Source organism: Acanthaster planci, linkage group LG18, assembly GCF_054643075.1.
Source record: "Acanthaster planci isolate LZ-2023a linkage group LG18, COTS_SCS, whole genome shotgun sequence".
In the NCBI taxonomy this organism is placed as follows: Eukaryota; Metazoa; Echinodermata; class Asteroidea; order Valvatida; family Acanthasteridae; genus Acanthaster; species Acanthaster planci.
Window position 1 is genome coordinate 11,787,662 of NC_141794.1, and position 19,921 is coordinate 11,807,582.

Here is a 19,921-nt window from a genome sequence, read left to right on the forward strand (position 1 = left end):
TTGTGCCGGCTACAAGACAGTTTACCGGCAGAAGAGATCAAATTAATCTATACATGTATATATTACTATCTAAAAACTATTAATTAAAAACTAAAACAAAAACTTTCAACGTATTATTACTGATCTTTTCAGGATTATTTACACACAATGATAGCATAATTATACTCCTAGTTGCAGGTTATTTTCCTTGGTCGTACTTTGTAGTTCTGTCCGTCAACTGACCGGGTCAGGCTGGGCTTTCCAATATTGTTAACCATAGTTACATACGAACTGTTATTCATTATGATGTTATACTACATGAATATTTATACATGTGCAATTCAGTATGTGTCGTGATGTGCGTTATATATAAACCAGTTTCACATGCTATATGAATGTTGGAGCTCATCGCTTCCTGGTTAGCAAGGCTATTCTTCCAGAAATGACATCTAAGCCTGCCCTTCGCCACATATCGTTTGTCCAGTCCGACACTTCCAGAGGTTTGATGTCCCAATCTGATGCTGTGAGAAGCGTAAGCAACAAGTGTGATTTCCAATGAAATCTCATGCTCGGGCAATCGTCATGCCCATAGCTGGCTTTGCCGTACACTGACGTAATTTCAAAAGGTGCTGTCCCAGAGGAATGCAAGTGATACAAAATTCAATATGGAAAAATCCAATCTTAAAAATATATATTCATTATGTATGTTTTTCAATACTCTCTAACAAATCAATGGCAAAAAAATAACATCTCGTTGATTTTTGGCTATATTCATTTCACTTCTAAAGGCTTGGTAACATGTAAAAATAGGCCTATTTAAACATTTCTAGTTTATCCTTTAAACAAGAAAGGAGAAGTTGTTCCTACCATAAAGTTGTTCCACTGTTTGGACTGCAGTTGAAAACGGGGGACCTACCGTAAGTCAGAAGAGAGATAGAAGTAAATTGGAAAACATCTATCCGCTCCGAGCAGCACAAAGGAGGGCGTGTTTTTTTGGTACTCACCGCACAGGCGCACGCACAAAAGTGTGTTTTTGCCTGCAACTGGGGGCCCCCTATTGTTCCTCTTTTGTTTGTACTTTAACTTTTTTAGAAGACCACCCACATGTTTTGTACACAGTTGTCAATCGGGGACCTCATTGTCCTCTATTGTTCAGGGCCCCAACTGAATGCAGAAACAAACTCAAGTACATACACGTTTGACGCGGAGCACGCCGAGTACGCGTAACCATCCAATCCGACTAGTAGGCACACTTATAAGTGAGGCTAGTCAGTGTCAACAAAATTTGGAGGCAGAAAGCTCGAACAAGCCTCACTTATAAGTGTGCCTTCTGTATTGCATCATACGATAATATATTAGCACCACAGTTAGAGCATGGCCATTTTGCTACACAGGCCTCGCTTAAAAGTAGCGGTGGGTAGTCGGATCGGGGGTTGTAACCGATTCATTCCGTCTTGTATGATCTTTGCGTACACGCAGAACACGTGCAAGAACCCGCCTGTAACCACCTGTCTTTCTTTCCCTGATTGGGGGTGCACTTCAGCTAAGGATGGATAGCCCTCCACAACTGGCAGCGGATGCAAATGACCCCCGGCCCAAAACACATGAACAGCTGAACCAAGAAAACGAGGAATGGATACATGAAATGTATCAGGAAAATCAACAAAATGTACATATTCTGATGAGGAATAATCACTTACCATTCATTTTGCTCTGATCATATTCCACAGTTTCAAGGAGACACCTGCCCTTCGATTTCAGTATTGACCTCATCAGGTCAGCGTATCTACACGAAAGAATGACCATTACACTGTGAACAGAACTCAAAGAGCATAAAGAACATTTTGTCCAGGTGACCAAATTCCTTCGTCAGCTCTCTGATCCAAGACCAATTATTGATTTGAACTACATGTAGATAAAAATCATTATTACATAAATTATTAGTCCGATTAGATTGAAGTTATTCACAATCCAAATGTAGGGAGATTCGCCAATGCATGGAATAATTTTTCAGTAATTCTTAAAACTAAAATGCTTTTAATAATACCAACAAAGTCTGATTAAAGCGGGTACTCAGATGAGGAATGTACCCTCACCTACCTCTGAATGTCTTGGCGAGGCAAGGCAACCAGTGAAGCGCGGTCCCATATGCAGTCAAACTCTCCCATGATATCTCTGATGAAAGCAAATAGGGAGAAATTTTTTTTAAATACCCTAAATTTCACAGGGTAAGGCTTTGAACAACACTTAACAATCCACAAGATGTCTAAATCGTACACTAACATCTGAAACATGTACATGTACTAAAAAATACACAGGCACGTCCTAATCATATAGTAAAATACATTGCATTACATACTTGAAGACTTACTTGTTCAGGTCAAAGATATCTGCTTTATAAATGAAAATGCTGTCATCCTGACTCTGAAAGAAAAAAAAATAGACAATACCACCAACTATACTAATACAAATTAGGCCTACATCATTTTGACTCAGAAGACAAATCTTATGCAGACAAAAATTCACATGAACACCCATTCTCATTCTGAAAAGTGGCAGCGTACCTTGTACAAATCAGCATCGCTTAATCCTTCTACGTGACTGGTGGTGAAGTCTAATTTGTTCTCCTTGAAGAATGCTTCAATGGCCAAGGTTGCTAGCTCAACTCCCACCACTGTGTGACCTCGATCTGCCAACCTGGAGAAGAAATGTTTCCAACCATTTGAGTATCCCCAACTCCTTGAACAAATTCAATAGCTAGTCCTTGTTTCTCTGCCAAGTCCACCTTTGTGCAGGAAACTGATCTCATGAGGGCGCACACTATATTTGACTTAAATAGGCGTCACACCTCGTGTACAATTACTGTAGCGGGCTTTGGCAAATCCGGGGAAGGGGGGGGCAATGGGCCGAACTCATCCTCCAAAAAAGGTGGCAATTTTTTTTGTTTTAAATGAGGACAGAAAGACAATTTGTGGGACTGTCTCATTTCCTATCCATCCCATAGTGACGAGAGCCACCCAATTGAGGCCAATTTCCCTAAGAAAGGACATAAAAGGTTATATAGAGACATTTTTAATGTTTTTGAGCCCCCCCCGTTGAACCTGTTGAACTCCTACAAATCCTTCCAAACTGGTTGGATTTTAAAGCTGGAATCCTGGATGGAGGCTTGAATTAACAATACAAAAAGTAGCAATTTTAGAAAAGAAACCTAATGAATCGAAACATTTTTACCTTGAGTTCTTTTCACTCTTACCATTTCAGGTCTTCTGACTTTCCGCACAGCGGAACAAAAATCTTGCATTTCTCCTGCCCTGCTGTCATTTCAGCAATGTACTTCAAGAGACCTCTGTAAGTTTCAAATGTAACTGTTTATTGACAACCAACTACGCAACATTCAGATTAACTCAACCCAGAAACTCTCTTTGTTGCACAGTAGATGCAAGCGGATCTCCAATTAGGTTTCCTAACACTTAATTTGAGTTATATCACCTTGGGTCTCTCAAAAAAACCTGAGCAAATCAAGGTGTTGAATAAGCGACACATGTATCTTGGCAAAAAAACAAATAACATGATCTGAGCACTGCATTCACTTTACATACAAAAACAAAGTTTGGCAACCTTCGCCAGATTTAACAATGTGATTGAAGTTCAATTGGACATTTTCAGAGCATAATTCCTGTACACGGACTTTCTATACTTTCTGATGCCTGTACATTTCTACATACAGTGTTCTGCACATAAACGAGGCGTGATTCGAAAAAGCTTGGTGATTGAGTGCAAGGATGTACAAAGTCAAGGCTGACCTTGAAAAATAGCCTTAGGTAATTCAGCAAAGATTAATTGGAAGTGTCCTGAATTTTTACAATGGCATCATTCTAGTTGTGAAATTCTACAGTGTTGTTTCAAAGTACTGATTTACATGTACGTGTAATGGAACAAAGTGTAGAGAATTACTTGATGGAATTATGTTAGCCATATCCCAAATAGTTGTTGTTGGCTTCGGCTCTTGTATCTCTGATCATTGCCGGCTCTGTCATGGAATGTTCTATCTATTGCGTACAGTTTCCCTCACCACCACCACCCAAGAATACTCACGGATGGACTTCTGATCGGTGAAACCCGATATTGTCTTCCACCCAAAGCCGCTTCCAATATTCATCATCAACTACTTTGGCCATGCCTGCCTAGGAAGTGTGTTAAGATGCCAACCAGGCTTGGACAGGTTGACGGCGATTCTGCAATTAAAACGCACATGTTCTAGAACATAAATAGCAGTTTATAGCGGGATAACTTGTAACATCACAAAACCATAAAATTGTTCTTTGTATGAACTATGAATGATAGATATCATAAAGTGTACATCAAGAAACTCAAAGGTTCCCAGCGAGTCTCCAGGGGAGCCTTCAACTTCTATATATAAAAGTTGAAGTAGCCATGATGTGCCTATGGTTAGTCCATTTGTACATGAAAATTGGAAATGCTAAAAAGCATGAAAAGCCATGATTCTTAGTTAAAATAATCACTCGACTTGCCAGAACTGAATACCGTCACTCCTCTCCCCAAAGATTTCTTGAGGTCTTCCGGGATACGGTTTGATATTGGATACCCCACCGAAAGGGTGAAATCTACGAGTGATTTCCTTACCCACACCACGCAACAACTACAGCAGCTGCCTACTCGGTGCACCTTCATGCTCGGTGTTCATTACCTTTAGTGCCCTGTTATTGTGGGCGCAATTTCTTTTGCACACGAACATGATCCTTGACCTTTCTGTTTTCTCAAAACCATTTATTCAATGATTTCACTCACGTTATTCTGGTATTTTCCAGTCTTTTTGCCTTTATCCATTCAATCTAACGTGCTCGCTCTCTCAGTCGCCATCTTTAAAATAAAGTTGTTGAACAATACGTCACTTGACCGCTCATCGTCTCGACGGCTGTTCCATGTCGAGACATACGGACTGAGCGACAAGATACTACATGTACCAACGGGCTCTTCCAAAACTTTGGCAGCAGTTTATTAATTAATTTTTAATTAGTTCGACCCTTTCCAGCATCAGTTGTAGAACTGATCTTTGAAAGGGTTGATGTGAACGGCATCAATAAGTTTCTAGATGAATTGTACTTCAAGAACTTTATCATTCTTATTTTTTTAACTTGAGTGTATCAATTGGAAATGAAATGTTTGGCTGTGCTTTTGTTTTCTGTTCGTTTTTAATAGGCTCGTTTAGTTTGCGGAATAACCCAGTTTCCCCTCAATTTATTGTGTTTAATACTTCACTTATTTTTGTACCCTTACATAATTTAAATCAGTAACAGTATCATTGGGTGCTCATAATACCCTATTCACAATTTATGTAAATGCACATTTACATATTTATTATAATGTCTATAATATTTCAACTATTGTCATTAACGTCAATGTCAGCATTAACAAATTAAAAATACAATAGAAATAATGGGCGTGGCGAGGAGGGAAGGGGTGCCTACTCGTTTCTCAAAAGAAAACTTTAAAAAAAATGACTTCTCAAACCTTGATCTACTTTTTTCGGGTTTCATAGCTTAAAAAAGTCACTTTGTTGGCCTGATTGGAGATGAAATTGACCTGGCGTGACCTCACAAATATATTTATTAACCTTGCGCGAGGATGAGCGGCTACCATGACACAAGGGGGGATATCAGCTAACGAACGGCGGACTAAGCCTAGGAGCAGTTCGTTTGGTGGAAATTTACCACCACTTAGGAAAGAAAAATACTGGTATCAGAGCAAGGAAATATACGGAAACCTTAATAAACCTCACAGTGACACAGGATTTGAAGGACAACTAATCAGTGCAATAGGTTTATTAAAAACATAAACCAACGAGGCATATCAAAACACACTAAGGTTTATTTATACAATACACCTCACAAGGCAATCCAGTAAACCTCACGTGGTAAACCAAATCACCTGGCAACTCTAACATAAGCTAGACTATTGCCAACGATACACACTACAGTGGTAATGTACGTTGAGTACGTGGATAATAATCCTCACTACCAGGGTCGATTTATCCGAGGGAATATAAACCTTACAGGAACCAGAGCGCTCCCAGTAACCCTTAAGGCAAGTAACTTCATTACACACACTCAGGTTTTAACGGTGGCACACAACTGTCACGGGAGAAGCAAATGCATCAAGGGAAAAGCAAAAGCGCTACAGAAATGGGCAATAAAACCAGTTTTGACCGTATACAAGTTTAAAATACATGTAGTAGCCTCAACCCTAATGAATGACAGTACTGTAATCAATATACGGGATGAGGTAATTCAGGTAACCTCAATGAATCTTATAGAACAACAAGGAATATTTTTTTTTATTGGTCCAACTAGTAGGCTTAGGTTCTAGTCCTGTATGGCAAAGGCTTTAATCACACAGAGAGAAACCGCTCGTATATAGGAATTTCGTAAATGTGCTGTTTGTCTTGCCGACATCGGAAATTGAGACGACAATCGTAAGACTCGTGAAGTGCCAGAAGTCAAGACTGTCGCTCTGAAAAAGGTCGACCGTGTTCCGGTTGTGGTCCATAAATTAGTCCTTGTTTTTACAGTCCATTAAAAGTTCTTGGTGTTTACAGGTTTCACAGAAAAACAAAATATAAACGGTTCCTTGAGTGGCATTGGCTTGAAATAAAAGTGCAAAAAAAAGAGAGAATTCCTGGGTATTACTGATAAAGTCCAACCTGAATTTCAGAATCACGTTGATGCCATTCGGACGTGTCGAGCAAAATAATAGGCAAAATGAATATTCCGAGGTTTTCTAACCAAGCATGTCTCAGTAACTCTATGATAATTTATTTCCCTTCTCATATTTATATTCCACAATCCGTTTGGGGTGGGTCTCCATCGTATGATAAACTTCTTCTTATACAAAAGGAAACTTTGTGATCCATTTCTACTACTTATCGAGCTCTTTCGACGCCATCATTAGCAAATCTGAAACTCGAACAGCTCTGTAATGGTGCCTGTCACTTCTTGGTGAGCAAGGCTATTGTTCCTGACACAGCATCCACCCCTTCCTTTCGCCATAAATCGTTTGTCAAGTCCAGCACTTCCAGAGATTTGATGTCCCAACCCGATGCTGTGGGAAATCCAATCGTAAAGTATGACTTTTAATGCAAGTTCGCGTTACAATCCAAAACATTTGGTTAATTTGCCTATAACGCCTATAATGCCTATAATGCCTGACGTAATTTCAAGAGGACTCTACATTCGTCAGTGCTTATTGTCTAAGAGGAGCACATGTATATATCGTGAGCTGGCCGGGGCCTCAAGCCAAAACTCTCAGAAAGAGTTTGAATGGAACTTCGCATATTCGAGAGATTGGAATTTTAAAATTATGCTGGTCTTGGGAAAGACCCAGCATTCCAAAGTATTCGACGGATATGTTGCATTTGTATTGAAATTTAACTTCTAAAATTCAAACTTAAAACTTACATTTAACATAGGCCTATTTCAAAACTTTTTTACAAAGAATCAACGAAAAAAATACAACTGACTGACTTTTAAATGTTGTAAACTAAATTCACTTTACTTCTTCAAGCTTATTTATTATATGGTTTTAGCTTCCTTTCGTGTTTTTTTAAAGAAAAACAAAAATGTTCCTACCATAAAGTTGTTCCACTGTTTTGAACGGTGTTGAAAATGGGTGACCTAAGTTAATAGAAAACAGAAGCAACTTGACAGACATTCCTCTATTGATGCAAATGACTCATGCAAACACCTGAACTGAGAACATCAAGAATTAATATTATAAAAAATTAAATCAGATGAAGAAATGACTACTTGCCATGCATTTTACTCTGATCATATTCCACAGTTTCAAGGAGACACCTTCCCATCGGTTTAAGTATCGACCTCATCAGGTCAGCGTATCTACAAAAAAAATAATAATAACATCACACTGTATAAGCATACTCAGTCAAATCGCATAATAAAACCACGTCTGGGGGACTACATTCCTTCGTCTGTCAGTTATCTCCAATCCAAGAACAATGACACAGTTTGATGTTTCAAAAAGCAAGGTTATTCGGCAGCAAAGCACGTGCGCAAGTCCGCGAATGGCCGCGCTATGATTGGGCAGATCTCGCACGTTTGTCCAAATGACCCTGCTGCTCCATTTTGGACATGCGCTGTTGGAATACCAAACTGGTTCATTCGTTGTATTTGAAGATTTTTTTATCACAAAGCAAAATATTAGTGCGACGAGACTCAAATCTTTGAAACCCTGAAATTATTTTGAGATACTTATGAAATGTTTTTGTAAGTACGCCGTTTCTGATTCAGCAGGTATTGGTACTCAAAAATCTGGAAAGCAAAACCAACATACCTGTGGATGTCTTCTCGAAGTAGGGCAACTAGTGAAGCGCGGTCCCAAATGCAGTCAAACTCTCCGATGGTATCTCTAATGAATGCAAATAGGGAGAGTAAGTTAAAGTCTGTTACCTTCAGATTCACGGTTTCAGGCAATGTCGTCCGTGCACAACCGTTTACATTTCAGATGTCCAAATCAAAATTGTACTAATTGTATGCCCGTTCGAAAAATACACAAGGAGCACCCTAATCAAAGAAACTCGAAGACTTACTTGTTGAGGTCGAAAATATTTGATTTATAAATGTTAATGCAGCCATCCTTACTCTGGAAGAAAAAAACACAGAAAAAGCATCATGCAACTAAAACTAACAAATTACATCGTTGTTAAAAAAGACCAAATGTGGACAGAAGAGAATTCACACCAACAACAATATTCTTTCTGAAACCTGGCAACGCACCTTGTACAAATCAGCATCACGTAATCCTTGCACACGACTGGTGGTGAAGTCTAGTTTGTTGTCCTTGAAGAAAGCTTCAATTGCATACGTTGACAGCTCGGCTCCAACTACTGTGTGACCTTGATCTGCGAGCCTAGAGAAGAATATTTGCAATCACTTTAGCAGACCAGCTCCTTTATGATTTTAGCGGCGATAAAAAGTAAACATTAGAGATCTGTAATCATAACGACCAAGAGTTCTTTTCATTACCATTTCATGTCTTTTGACTTTCCACACAAGGGAACAAATATCTGGCATTTTTCTAGCCCCGCCGTCAGTTCAGCGATGTACTTCACTAGACTTCTGAAAAATTGAAATTAAATTATTATTATAATTAAATTATAATGCTATAGGGTTGTTTCTCTCCTGTGGAACCAGGAACCACATTAAGATACAGAGTATCACGAAAAAGGAGGATTATGTCATGATCCTGGATGACAATGTGAAAGTGTCTGCTGAGAAACTCCAGCTTGGAGCTGATTGGACGTACCAGCAGGAGAGTGACCCCAAGCACACCACCAATGTAGTAAAGCAATGGTTCACGGACAGTGGTATCCATGTACTGGAATGGCCAAGTCAAAGTCCAGACCTAAGCTAAATCCAATAGAAAATCTGTAGAGGGAGCCAAAGACTGGAGTGATGACCAGGAGACCATCCAACCTGACCCAGCTGGAGGCTCTCCCCGAGGAAGAGTGGACCAACATCCCATAGGAGACATGCAGAAAGCTTGTGGACACTTATTGGAACCGTCTTGAGGCAGTCATCAAGACCAAAGGCTACACTATTGACTACTAAGAAAAGAAAATGGACTATGTAAACCTTTTGTATGAACAGTTTTGAAGAGGAGCAAAAACTACACCCAGGCCGTATCTAAAGATATAGCGGAAGTACCAACCTATAATAGCTTTTACAAATGAAGAATTTGGAAAAGTATGTTAATTTCCAAAGGGTATGAATACTTTTGAGCACAAATGTATAGTTGGGCGAGCTCAACTGCAGTACTGTCCTAGTGCTTGTTAGCCTGAAGCTGCGGGGCGTATTATACTGCATACTCACGGATTGACTTCTGATCGGTGAAAACTGATATCATTATTCACCCACGCCTGCCTCCAATACACATCATTAAATATTGTGGCCATGTTTGCCAAGATATCACATCTGCCTGCCAGGTTTGGAGGTCATGGCAATCCTACAAAAAACAAGACAAAACTGAGCTCACTTCACGTGAGTAGCAGATATTTTAATGTGGTATTCAGTATAGATACATTTTAAATAGCCCTACATTTGTTCTGATATTTGCACGAAATTTTGAAACATTTTGTGCACTATTCCTTGGATTTTGCCCACCGTGACAAAGCACACATACTACGAGGCAAATCTGTCAATGCGAACAGGCCAGAACTGTGCAAAACAATGAATGATAAAAAAAAATCGCAAAAGGTTCAGGACAAAAGTGAACTTACGTTCTGACAGAACAAACATAGTGCTAGAGAGAGCTAGAGAGACAGATCGTCACGGTCGCGTTCGCCACGGCGAAGTACGTCGCGTAGGCATACAAGAATACGGCGTTCATGTCTGGTTCGAACTAATGAACTAAAACCCATTGTTGCAGACTAATATTAATGAGGATACAGTTAATTTATGATTTTGACCATGAACAACCACTGGGGTGACTTTACATCAATTTACATATAATACATAATACAAAGTACATCAATTTAAATATAATATCAGGACTACGTTGAGTGAGGAGGAACACTCGAGCTTCGTGAAAAAGCGCGTGGTGTGGAAACCTGGCAGCAACCGTGACCCTGACAAAGTCTGACCCCCACAATAACGTACAGGATGCCATAACAGTACATAATATACCACACAACTCATTACAGGTTTATTTTAGGTAAGGCCCCCATCAAAATGCATGGCCGGCTGAAGCCGCTGAGCACTCCATGGGCCGGAGAGCCACTTCACATGTACACTGCACATGTACATGTAAATCACACAGGAAATGAGCTCGATTTTGACGAAAAATGTGATATTTGTCTTCGAATCCGCAAGCCTATATGATTAGGAATTTCACTTTATTATATTAAAATTATACCTATGGTGACGAAAGATGCAAGGGGCAGTTTTTCCATTGACGTGCAGCGGGAAGTAAACTCTCACAGGCTTAGTCCCCAAAGGAATCGATAATGATATGCTGATTGGACATGAAAATATGTATTTTTGATGACTAGCATTACCTACATCTAATGGAGCTCGGTATAGGACTTGCCTTATGCTGCCGAAAACTGTGAAGTGTCTCTAGATGGTATATAATATCTCCATATTTTCGGATGAACAGCTATGAATTTGAGTTTCTGCAATGCATAGGACCTCAGTGTCGTACGACGCCCGTTAGTGGCGGGACCTTTGGCCACTGGCAACTATTTAACCGTACACCGAACCGTTCCTAGGAAATTGGTTTGTTGAATCAATAATGGCAGGCAAGCCAACAACAAATTTGTACTGTATTCGGCAGGATAAGATTACCACACAATTGATCGTGGTACAGGGTTAAAATAAAGTCAACGAGAAAGGCCGCAACTCGTTCCAGAGGTTAACAGGCTTCCATCCTGCCCATCGAATTTCTTTGGTCACTTTATGATTAACTTTCAAAAGTACAAAACGGCAGATTTGAACGTACATTCAGAGGTTAAGAAAGACGATCCTCTCTTTAGGAAAAAGGCCAGTAGTCGAGTATGATTTTTAGATAAAATATACACGTACATACACTTATGGGAAGAACATTATAATTTATTTCCACTTTACCCCAAAAACCTGTTTCTGGAAGAACTAAAAAACATTTCTCACAAATTACCATCGAACCGATTCGTGGTTACGGCCGCTGCAAAACGCACCCCTGTGAAGAGGCTACAAAGCTTATAATGGGAGGCTTTGCGGCGCTTGGTTGCAGCAAACATACCGTTCCTTTCTACCAGTTCTTTGCCTTTGCGTATTTATTGGGGCGCAATATTGTGTCCAAAAAGTGGCATGTCTGCTGCCACCAGCGTACCAGTCTCAAATTCAGTAGAGTTTAACTTCATCTTTCCCTTTATATTCCAAAATGCATGACAGGTTGAACAATTTTGCCTATAATGACAAGTATTTCAACAGTTCTTCAAACCTATATCATTCACACAGGCGATACTGGGCTTCTGCTTCCGCTGGACAGAATTTTTTATAGTGATCGTGATGAGGACGAGGAGAGGCATTTATTCAATGCTGTCATTCTTACAAATTTAAAGTTTGCATAAACGTGTCGAATTACAGAAGTGCAGTGGTATACTAATAACATGTGTACATAGCAAATTGAAGGCCTAGATACAAGCAGCAGCAGCCTAGGCTATAGATGCTCCATTGAGTATTCCATTAAAAATCAGCAAATTTTGATTTCGCCAAAAGCAAGGTTTTTCGAAGGGGGATGGGGGAAACTTTTCTTCCACAAATCCATTCCAGCGGCATTTCAAAACATCAAAGACTGATGCCTTGGTAGTAATGCTTCGCCATAGGCTCTGTTCGCTATTTCTTGGTAAGAAGACTCGTTCTCAGTATCATGACGTCTAGTCCCTTGCTTCTCCATCTATCATCGGTTCCGTCTTTGACCTCCAAGGGTTCGATGCTCCAGCCCACAGCTAAGGAAACAAAGTAAAACACGTTTGCATCAAAACCTAACTACTCTGTCATCTACTTAACAAATATGGACAAGGAAAAGGTCTGAAATTTGGAAATAACAAATGCTCAATTATTGCTCTTACCAAATAGCTGCTGTATCAGTTCTAACGGTGTTGAGAAGGGAGGACCTGAGCGTGAGGGAAAAAAAGGCGATGTAGGAAAAGATCATGCTTTTTAATTATTTATTACCTAATTAAAGGGACATGCAATGTACATGTAATTTTGTTTGTGTGACGAATGTTACTATTGAGTCCGGATAGTCATGTAGAGTATACCGGTAGCCGTATTTCAATACTTGTTTTGCAGTGTCAAGGGCGTATTGTACCTCCCGCTGATGCAAATTTGCATTTTTAGTGTGATGTTATCCAAGGTAAAAACAAAGCGGCTATAACCAACTTTCGCATAGTTTAAGTATTTTATTATGAAATATGTTTCTTTATTAATTTCCATAAATTGGAATAACAAAATTTCTCACCGTTCATTTTACTTTGGTCGTATTCAACAGCTTCCAAAAGATACCTGCCTTTCGGTTTCAGTACTGAACCCAGCGGATCTGCATATCTGCAAGAATGATGGCATGGTTATATCATACCACAGAGGAAGGACACAGAAGGAGTTTGAACTGCCCAGGCCATAACATATCTGGCCAATTACCGCTTTCTGGCATGCCCGGTATATCCATAAACCAGAGCGCAGCGTGGAGTGCTCGCTACGCGCCATCTGTTTCACAACCTCGATACATGTGTACCCGAAGATCGCTACCACTGATTGTGATACTGTATTAAAAAAAATCTCTTGTGGACCTGAGACTTCTGTCGAAACCCTTGTACTTCCCTGTACATTTTGTAACTTGCGAATTCTGCAAACCCCCTAGCAGCGGTGTTACTTATAAATGCAGAAACCGTTTAAGTTCCAACTCATGCGTACAACCCAAGAAGCACTGTTTCCCAAGTCAACCTCGGTATTGCTGTGGTTGTACAGTGAACCAATACTTGCTGAGCCGAAGTTAAATGTTAATGAAAAACGTAACAATTTAATAGTGTACGTCATCTGACCATAATTTACGCAAAACTATTCAGACAAGTGACCACTGGACTTAAGGACTTGACAAGTATGGGTGTGATTATTGCTGGCAATGATCACTTTTGAAATGCAGGACGATCTTCGAGCACTATTGTTTGACAAGCCCTGAAATTTAACAAGAATTATGTTAGGAATTTAGTGAGGCACGTCCTCGATCTCAGAATGCCCAAGCTGTATCTGGAGACTAAGATATAGTTTTGGCATGCTTTTATATGTTTCAGTTTTTGGGAAATCCTCGGACTTTTCACTTTGTGTCATTAATGTAAATTGTGCTGTTATATTTATTGCCTAAATTTGCATATCAAAATACAAGAAATTTATGATACAATTCCTTAGTTTTAGTAGGACTGGTACTGATAAAAATCCTCGATATTGACAAAGAATTTAGGGGTGCACTCGCGTTAGCAGCCAACGAGCAAGGGAGTTTGAGGAGACTAATCTTTGATTTGTATGAGAATTAAGAGATACCTTTCCTGATCCTCACGAGGCAACGAAACAAATGCTCCGCGGTCCCATGCACAGTCGAATTCTCCCAAGATATCTCTGTATTGAAATCAGAATGTAACTTTTTACAATATAATAATTTTATAACCAATTAAACCTTTCAGCATCAAAACACACCATAATACAAATCGTTTGTTCGCATATTAAAGAACATTTCTGTAGCAATGACGGTCGAAAATACAAAACTTATTAAACTTTACATTGAGAGGTTCTTGAATAATTACATACTTTTGCTGTTTTCAATCATAAAATATAATGAGTGAAATTTATTTGGCAACAATTAAAAACTAGGGTTTGGTAAAGTTTTCAACAAAAGGCTGAAGTAGGGGGCCTACGCCAAAATGACGTTCTGTCAATATCACTACTGGCCTAGACTAACGTTCTTTAAACATTTTCCAGGTGAATGTAATAAATGTTGAACATTGCAAGAGCATTATTTACATGGCGCGGAACTAAATTTCAAAATTTTGAAACATTCCCGTCACCTTAAAAGGCGTAACATACCTATTTAAATCAAAGAAATTGGCTTTGTAAATCTGAATGCTGTCATCTTCACTCTGAAAAGAAAAAAACAATATTAGCTTCAAGATATCCATCTTTAAAGGTAGGATGCAGGTATGAACAAATATTATTGAACCAAAAATTACTAGCTGTATACCTTGTACAATTCAGCATCACTTAATCCTTCCACATGACTGGTGGTGAAGTCTACTTGGTTCTCCTTGAAGAAAGCTTCAATGGCCAAGGTTGAGAGCTCGACACCCACCACCATGTGGCCTTCATCTGCGAGCCTAAGGATTCATACATAATAATACGAAGCCTCCTTCAAAATCCAATAGTTCATCGGGAGGATTTTGGTAGATCCCATGCATTAATTAATGGGAAGAACTTTCTTTGAACGGCTTGCATACTAACCATTTCAAGTCCTTCGATTTTCCACACAGAGGGACAAAAAACCTGCATTTTTCTTGCCCTGCCGTCAAGTCAGCAAAATATCTCAAGAGAGTTCTGAAATTCGAGAAAAACAATCCAAATATTAATTACATGACAAAACAACAAAGTCATCCGATGGGATGATTTTGTTTGATGCACACTGTAGACAAGCGGATTTCTATGATTCTGAGGGTTTGCATAGAGTCACATGAGTTTTACGCCTCAACAAAGATCATGACCATAAAAGTGTTGAAAACCTGAGTCAGACAATCACATCAACCTTCGCCTGCAGGTGTTACATTTAATTTGCACCATGCACCCGATCCGAATATCCCCGCTGCTATCAAAAACGGTGAAATAACCCTGTTTGGAAAAGAGCTGAAATATATTATGGTGTAACCTCATCATTACGTAAGGCATTACGTAAGGTCGCGGGAACAAAAGAAAGAAGTGGTCGAGGGGGCTTGGGTAGTGTAGTTGGTAAAGGAAACGATTAGTATTGTGTGCGTTCTTTGTTCAATCAACCAAGGTTGTTGTGGAAACAAATTTGACGTCAATGACGATTCATTTCGGTTGAATAACAAGCTCTAAGTGCAATGGACCATCTCTTTCCCACCAAGCCCTATATAATTAACATTCTACAGTACTTTTATTTATCTTCGCCACGCCCTCTGAATACTCACGGATGGACCTCTGTTTGGTGAAATGGGATATCGCTAGCCATCCATCGCTTCCTCCAATATTCCTCATCAAACCCTTTCGCCATAGTTGCCCAGAAAGAAGTAAACAGCTATAGTGAGATGACTTCAACTGTGCAACACAAGACAAAACTTTCAATAGGTCTGCAGCAACAGAAAATGCAATACTTGATAACCACGCCCTTTTAGGGTCATTATGTAAATTGAGGTCAATGCAACATTGTACTGATATTTTTACAACATAATACATTGTAATAACGTTGTTACAATGACATGCGACCACTGTCATACAACACCAACCAATAGTCACAACATTCATGTTAAGCATACTATTTTACAACACCCCTTGCAGTTAAACGTTAATAACATTTTCATTGAATCAAATTGAAAATTGATACTATTTTTAATAAAGTTATTTTGCCCAAAGTTTCGAAAGTGATTGTGTGATTTGTAAGCACTACTGACACTTTCATAGACCCAAACGTCGATGGAAATACGTTTATCAGAATGTTTGACGTTTTTCATATTTATTCAACGTCACCTACGTACATCTTATCTAAAATTAGTGTGATTCTGAAACATCATCGAGACATATGTGAGACGCAAATCGACAATAATAAAATGATTTTTTTTAGAACATCAACGTGTTTCGTTTATCTTCTTTTTCAAATATGTCTCAAACGTCAATTTGTGTTTTTTTAATTAGAATTTATGATGTATGCTCACCGCATTTAAACGTCAGCGTTAGTTCAGATTAACCAAACATCCATGAAAATGTTTTAAGAACGTTACAAAAATGTTAGTATAATATTTGTATGATATTTTCTGATCACGATAACTTCGGTACTCTATAGGTTGGGAAGTGCACGGCGTTTCGATGCTCTGACTCAAATACTTCTGGAACGCCAAAGAGGCATTTAATGTGATTGCCAAATCGGTGATGCACTTAGCTATCGCCGGATGCATATTCACGATTGGTGATCATCCGTCATCTAGTGACATATATTCACTAGAGGTGATGGGCGTTTCCATTGTTGATGCATTTTTGGAACCGGTGATGGGTGTTTGCGATGGGTGATGGACTTTCGCGATCGATAATGCTCTTTCACTACCGATTAATGGTAGTCGGTGATGGCTTTTTGTGATTTGTGAAGGGCTGTCGTCACTGATGCATTTTCGTGTTTTGGGCTTTATTTCTTCTTATTAATTCCGCCAACTTTTCAAACGGTTCTTTCTCCAGAAATCAAAATATTATAACAAGGGGATAACCCGAATAAAATACGTGTGTTTTAATGTTGTTTTGAGTCCCATCTAAATAAGTACAACAGCGTTATTCATATTAAGCACATGATTGTACATGTACATGTTTATGCAGAACACTTTGCACTGAAATTGACCAGCACAGGTATGTAGCTTGCAAACTTAAAATCTCCTTCTGTGGACCTGACCTGGGGGTGACTCTGGTCACTTGACCCAAAAACCTTTAAAAAACAAATCCCGTTTTTTGAGTCCGTTTTGAATGGTACTATTTTCCATGTACATCTATAAGCAGAAATGCTGCACGAAATAGTCACGTGGTCATTCGCCACGTCAGCCACAGCTTCAGAGTAGGACAAGGGAATTGCAATTTTTGTTGTCCGGATAAGCCAAATGATAGTCTTTTTTTCTTTCTTATCCCCTTCCAGTGATTATAGATGGATGTCTTGGAGATTAATCTGTAAGATTACACTTCTACTCACAAGTCGATTGGAAAGAGGGATTTAGGTGTAACAATGAGAGTCTGGTTTTTTTGTGACAAGTAATCCAATTTAGTCATATACGAAACTATTGCTTATAAAAGTTAAGTTAAGCTTAGATGGGTTTAGTGATTAGATGTTAATTTTGTTCTAACCTAGATTGAACCATCATCATCGCCGTCTACTGCAATTAATAAATGAATAAATGGTGGTGAAATATACTGATGCATCCAATGCGTTGAGATTCGACAGTGGCAAATTCCCTTTGAAGTTTTTCCGTTTACAGCTATTATGTTTAACTACCTGTATATCAGGTGTATCTTTGTCTTTCAGAAATTAAGCAACAGCAACTGAAGAACAAAGAAACAAACCAACAAAAAAACACAAAACCTGAAATTTGCGGGACCCTTTGGTCACACCGTGACCCCTAGGGTGCGCCTCTGCAGGTATGTTGCAGTTTGACTCGGACCACGTTGAGGACATCTGTTCTCATATCCTTCTGCACCACTGGCACAGGTATATGCTTTTCTATATCTGTACTGACACCGAGCAGTATTTGCGTATGTTTGATTTCTACATTTCAATTTGTATAATCTGCTTCTCATTAGAATTAGAGATACATATAATTTACTCTTAGCATAGACTACATTTGTACAATTTTGTGCAAGACCCCTCGATCTTAGTTTGAATCCCTGAATGATCTTAGTCGTTTTCGCATTAACCCTTTCCAGCCCAGATGGCAGTCGCCATAGCAACTACTCCAACTCCATACCTTATGTTCCCCTTGGGTCCCACAACCGTTCTTATGAGTGACCTGCCTGTGCACTGACCACATAGTTTGATCTTCATTCCCACCATTTCTGTTTCTAGTACTGTCAGCCCACATGCACGCCTTTTGTACAATGTACATGTACATGTGCAGTACTTACACATGTACAGTACATTTACAGTACATGTACTGTACATGTACATGTACTGTACATGTGTAGTACATGCTTTTACACCAGTATACAGTTGGAAACCCAGATTTCAGGAACACACCTAACGTACAAAACCTTCCGTCAAGTAAAGCCTCTGCCGATTCCACACCTCCATCACTCTGTTTACTCTCATTCCATACATCCGTTGATACTACGTTTGATATGCATTTCGGTTTATAAACTTCAACATCGAGTGATCAATTCTAAATATCAAAGACTTCATGTCTTTTATCAATCAAAATTTCAAAGACACTATTCAGTTTGGGAGATTTGAATCCTTCTTTGGTGTTCCCCATAATAAATGATTGACTTATCTTTTCCTTGGACTAAGTTCTATTTATATACATGTAAATTCCAGGCTAAATTCCTTCATTTTGGGGGTTGAGATTATTTTCACAAAATCAGTATGATATAGAATATGAGATTGTTATGAAAAATCAAACCCTTAGTCTTGATTAAAAAAGTGAAAATTCCAATAAGTCCTCAAAGAACGGCTTTTCGCTGAAAAACTTCAATAAAATCACATTCATAGGCCTAAATCTCTAGGTGATACTTGTTATACATACTAGAGTGCTTTATGATTCGTCAGTTCAAAATACGATCTTTGATGGTCTGAAAAATCATGAATCGGCTCGATGGTGTTGATAGCGTCGGTCGATTGTCAAGCACTAAAGCCGATATAAGCCGAAGGTCTTTTTCTCTCCGATGATGACGTATTCTAAACATTGCACCCATAAAAACCAAACGATTTTCGACCGAAAGTGACTCGGACCGACCTAAGAGCACGAGTTTGCGAAGTTTGCCGTCAAAAGTGCCAACCACTGTGTGTGGAGCAATTCAAAGGAATTGCACAGCGATGTGTGCGTTGCACGAATAAACGAATGAGAGCTCAAGTTTTGACAACGCAAGTGTTCGTGTGGGCGAACTGCCTATTTTTAGGCTAGTTGGACATTTAAAAAATAAAGACAACTTCTGCCTTTCTGCATCTTCAGTGACATTTCGTTACTGTGCAAATTGACTAACAAACCAAAAAGCTTTCCTTACAGGCCGGAGGCATTTACTCACCTGACGCGCGGGAACTTGAAGGCGTCTACGTGTCACTGCCACGCGTACATTTCGCTTCTCGACCGCCGTCTCTGCCAGGGTGCATTCCACCAAATGCTTGTATTTCTGCGCGCGAACTCATTAATATTTTGTGATCCCACGGGGTTTTTACAATAAGACAGGCCATATAATCAGGAGGCATCATAGAAATATTTCTATAAATCTCGAATTTAGGACTGATAGTCTCCAGTTAATTCAGGGTATTTCTTTCCCAAAAACCCGAAATTGCGAACCTATTTTGGATAGAGGCGGACGGTTACATTCAGAAATGAGCGCTTAGTTTTATTGCTATTTGGGGGGTATCTTCGTTCAAAGGAATAAAGGAATAAAAAAATTTCGCACTG

General features: G+C 39.2%; 2 protein-coding genes across 6 annotated transcripts; both read right to left on the reverse strand.

Moving 5' to 3' along the window:
• Nucleotides 1–256: 256 nt before the first annotated feature.
• On the reverse strand, nt 257–19,617 carry LOC110978708 (uncharacterized). The gene is made up of 18 exons (XM_022233912.2): nt 19,539–19,617; nt 15,743–15,869; nt 15,042–15,134; nt 14,785–14,917; nt 14,631–14,683; nt 14,091–14,165; nt 13,015–13,100; nt 12,623–12,667; nt 12,388–12,499; nt 6,128–6,131; nt 4,075–4,163; nt 3,233–3,325; nt 2,544–2,676; nt 2,351–2,403; nt 2,080–2,154; nt 1,680–1,765; nt 847–891; nt 257–608 (listed from the first exon to the last, which is right to left on the reverse strand). The coding sequence occupies exons 2-18, from the start codon at nt 15,823–15,825 to the stop codon at nt 385–387; spliced, it is 1,482 nt and encodes a 493-aa protein (XP_022089604.2). The 5' UTR covers nt 15,826–15,869; nt 19,539–19,617; the 3' UTR covers nt 257–384.
• LOC110978643 (thiopurine S-methyltransferase-like) lies at nt 5,792–11,255 on the reverse strand. Of its 5 annotated transcripts, none has more exons than XM_087148737.1 (9): nt 11,101–11,255; nt 9,885–10,017; nt 9,039–9,128; nt 8,790–8,922; nt 8,603–8,655; nt 8,347–8,421; nt 7,807–7,892; nt 7,626–7,670; nt 5,792–7,098 (listed from the first exon to the last, which is right to left on the reverse strand). In XM_087148737.1, the coding sequence occupies exons 2-9, from the start codon at nt 9,965–9,967 to the stop codon at nt 6,986–6,988; spliced, it is 678 nt and encodes a 225-aa protein (XP_087004863.1). In that variant the 5' UTR covers nt 9,968–10,017; nt 11,101–11,255; the 3' UTR covers nt 5,792–6,985. The 5 variants fall into 5 exon arrangements, with proteins under 5 accessions (XP_087004863.1, XP_087004860.1, XP_087004862.1 ...); XM_087148734.1 differs by having other exon boundaries at nt 9,039–9,131; XM_087148736.1 differs by having other exon boundaries at nt 9,039–9,131; nt 11,073–11,226.
• Nucleotides 19,618–19,921: the final 304 nt, after the last annotated feature.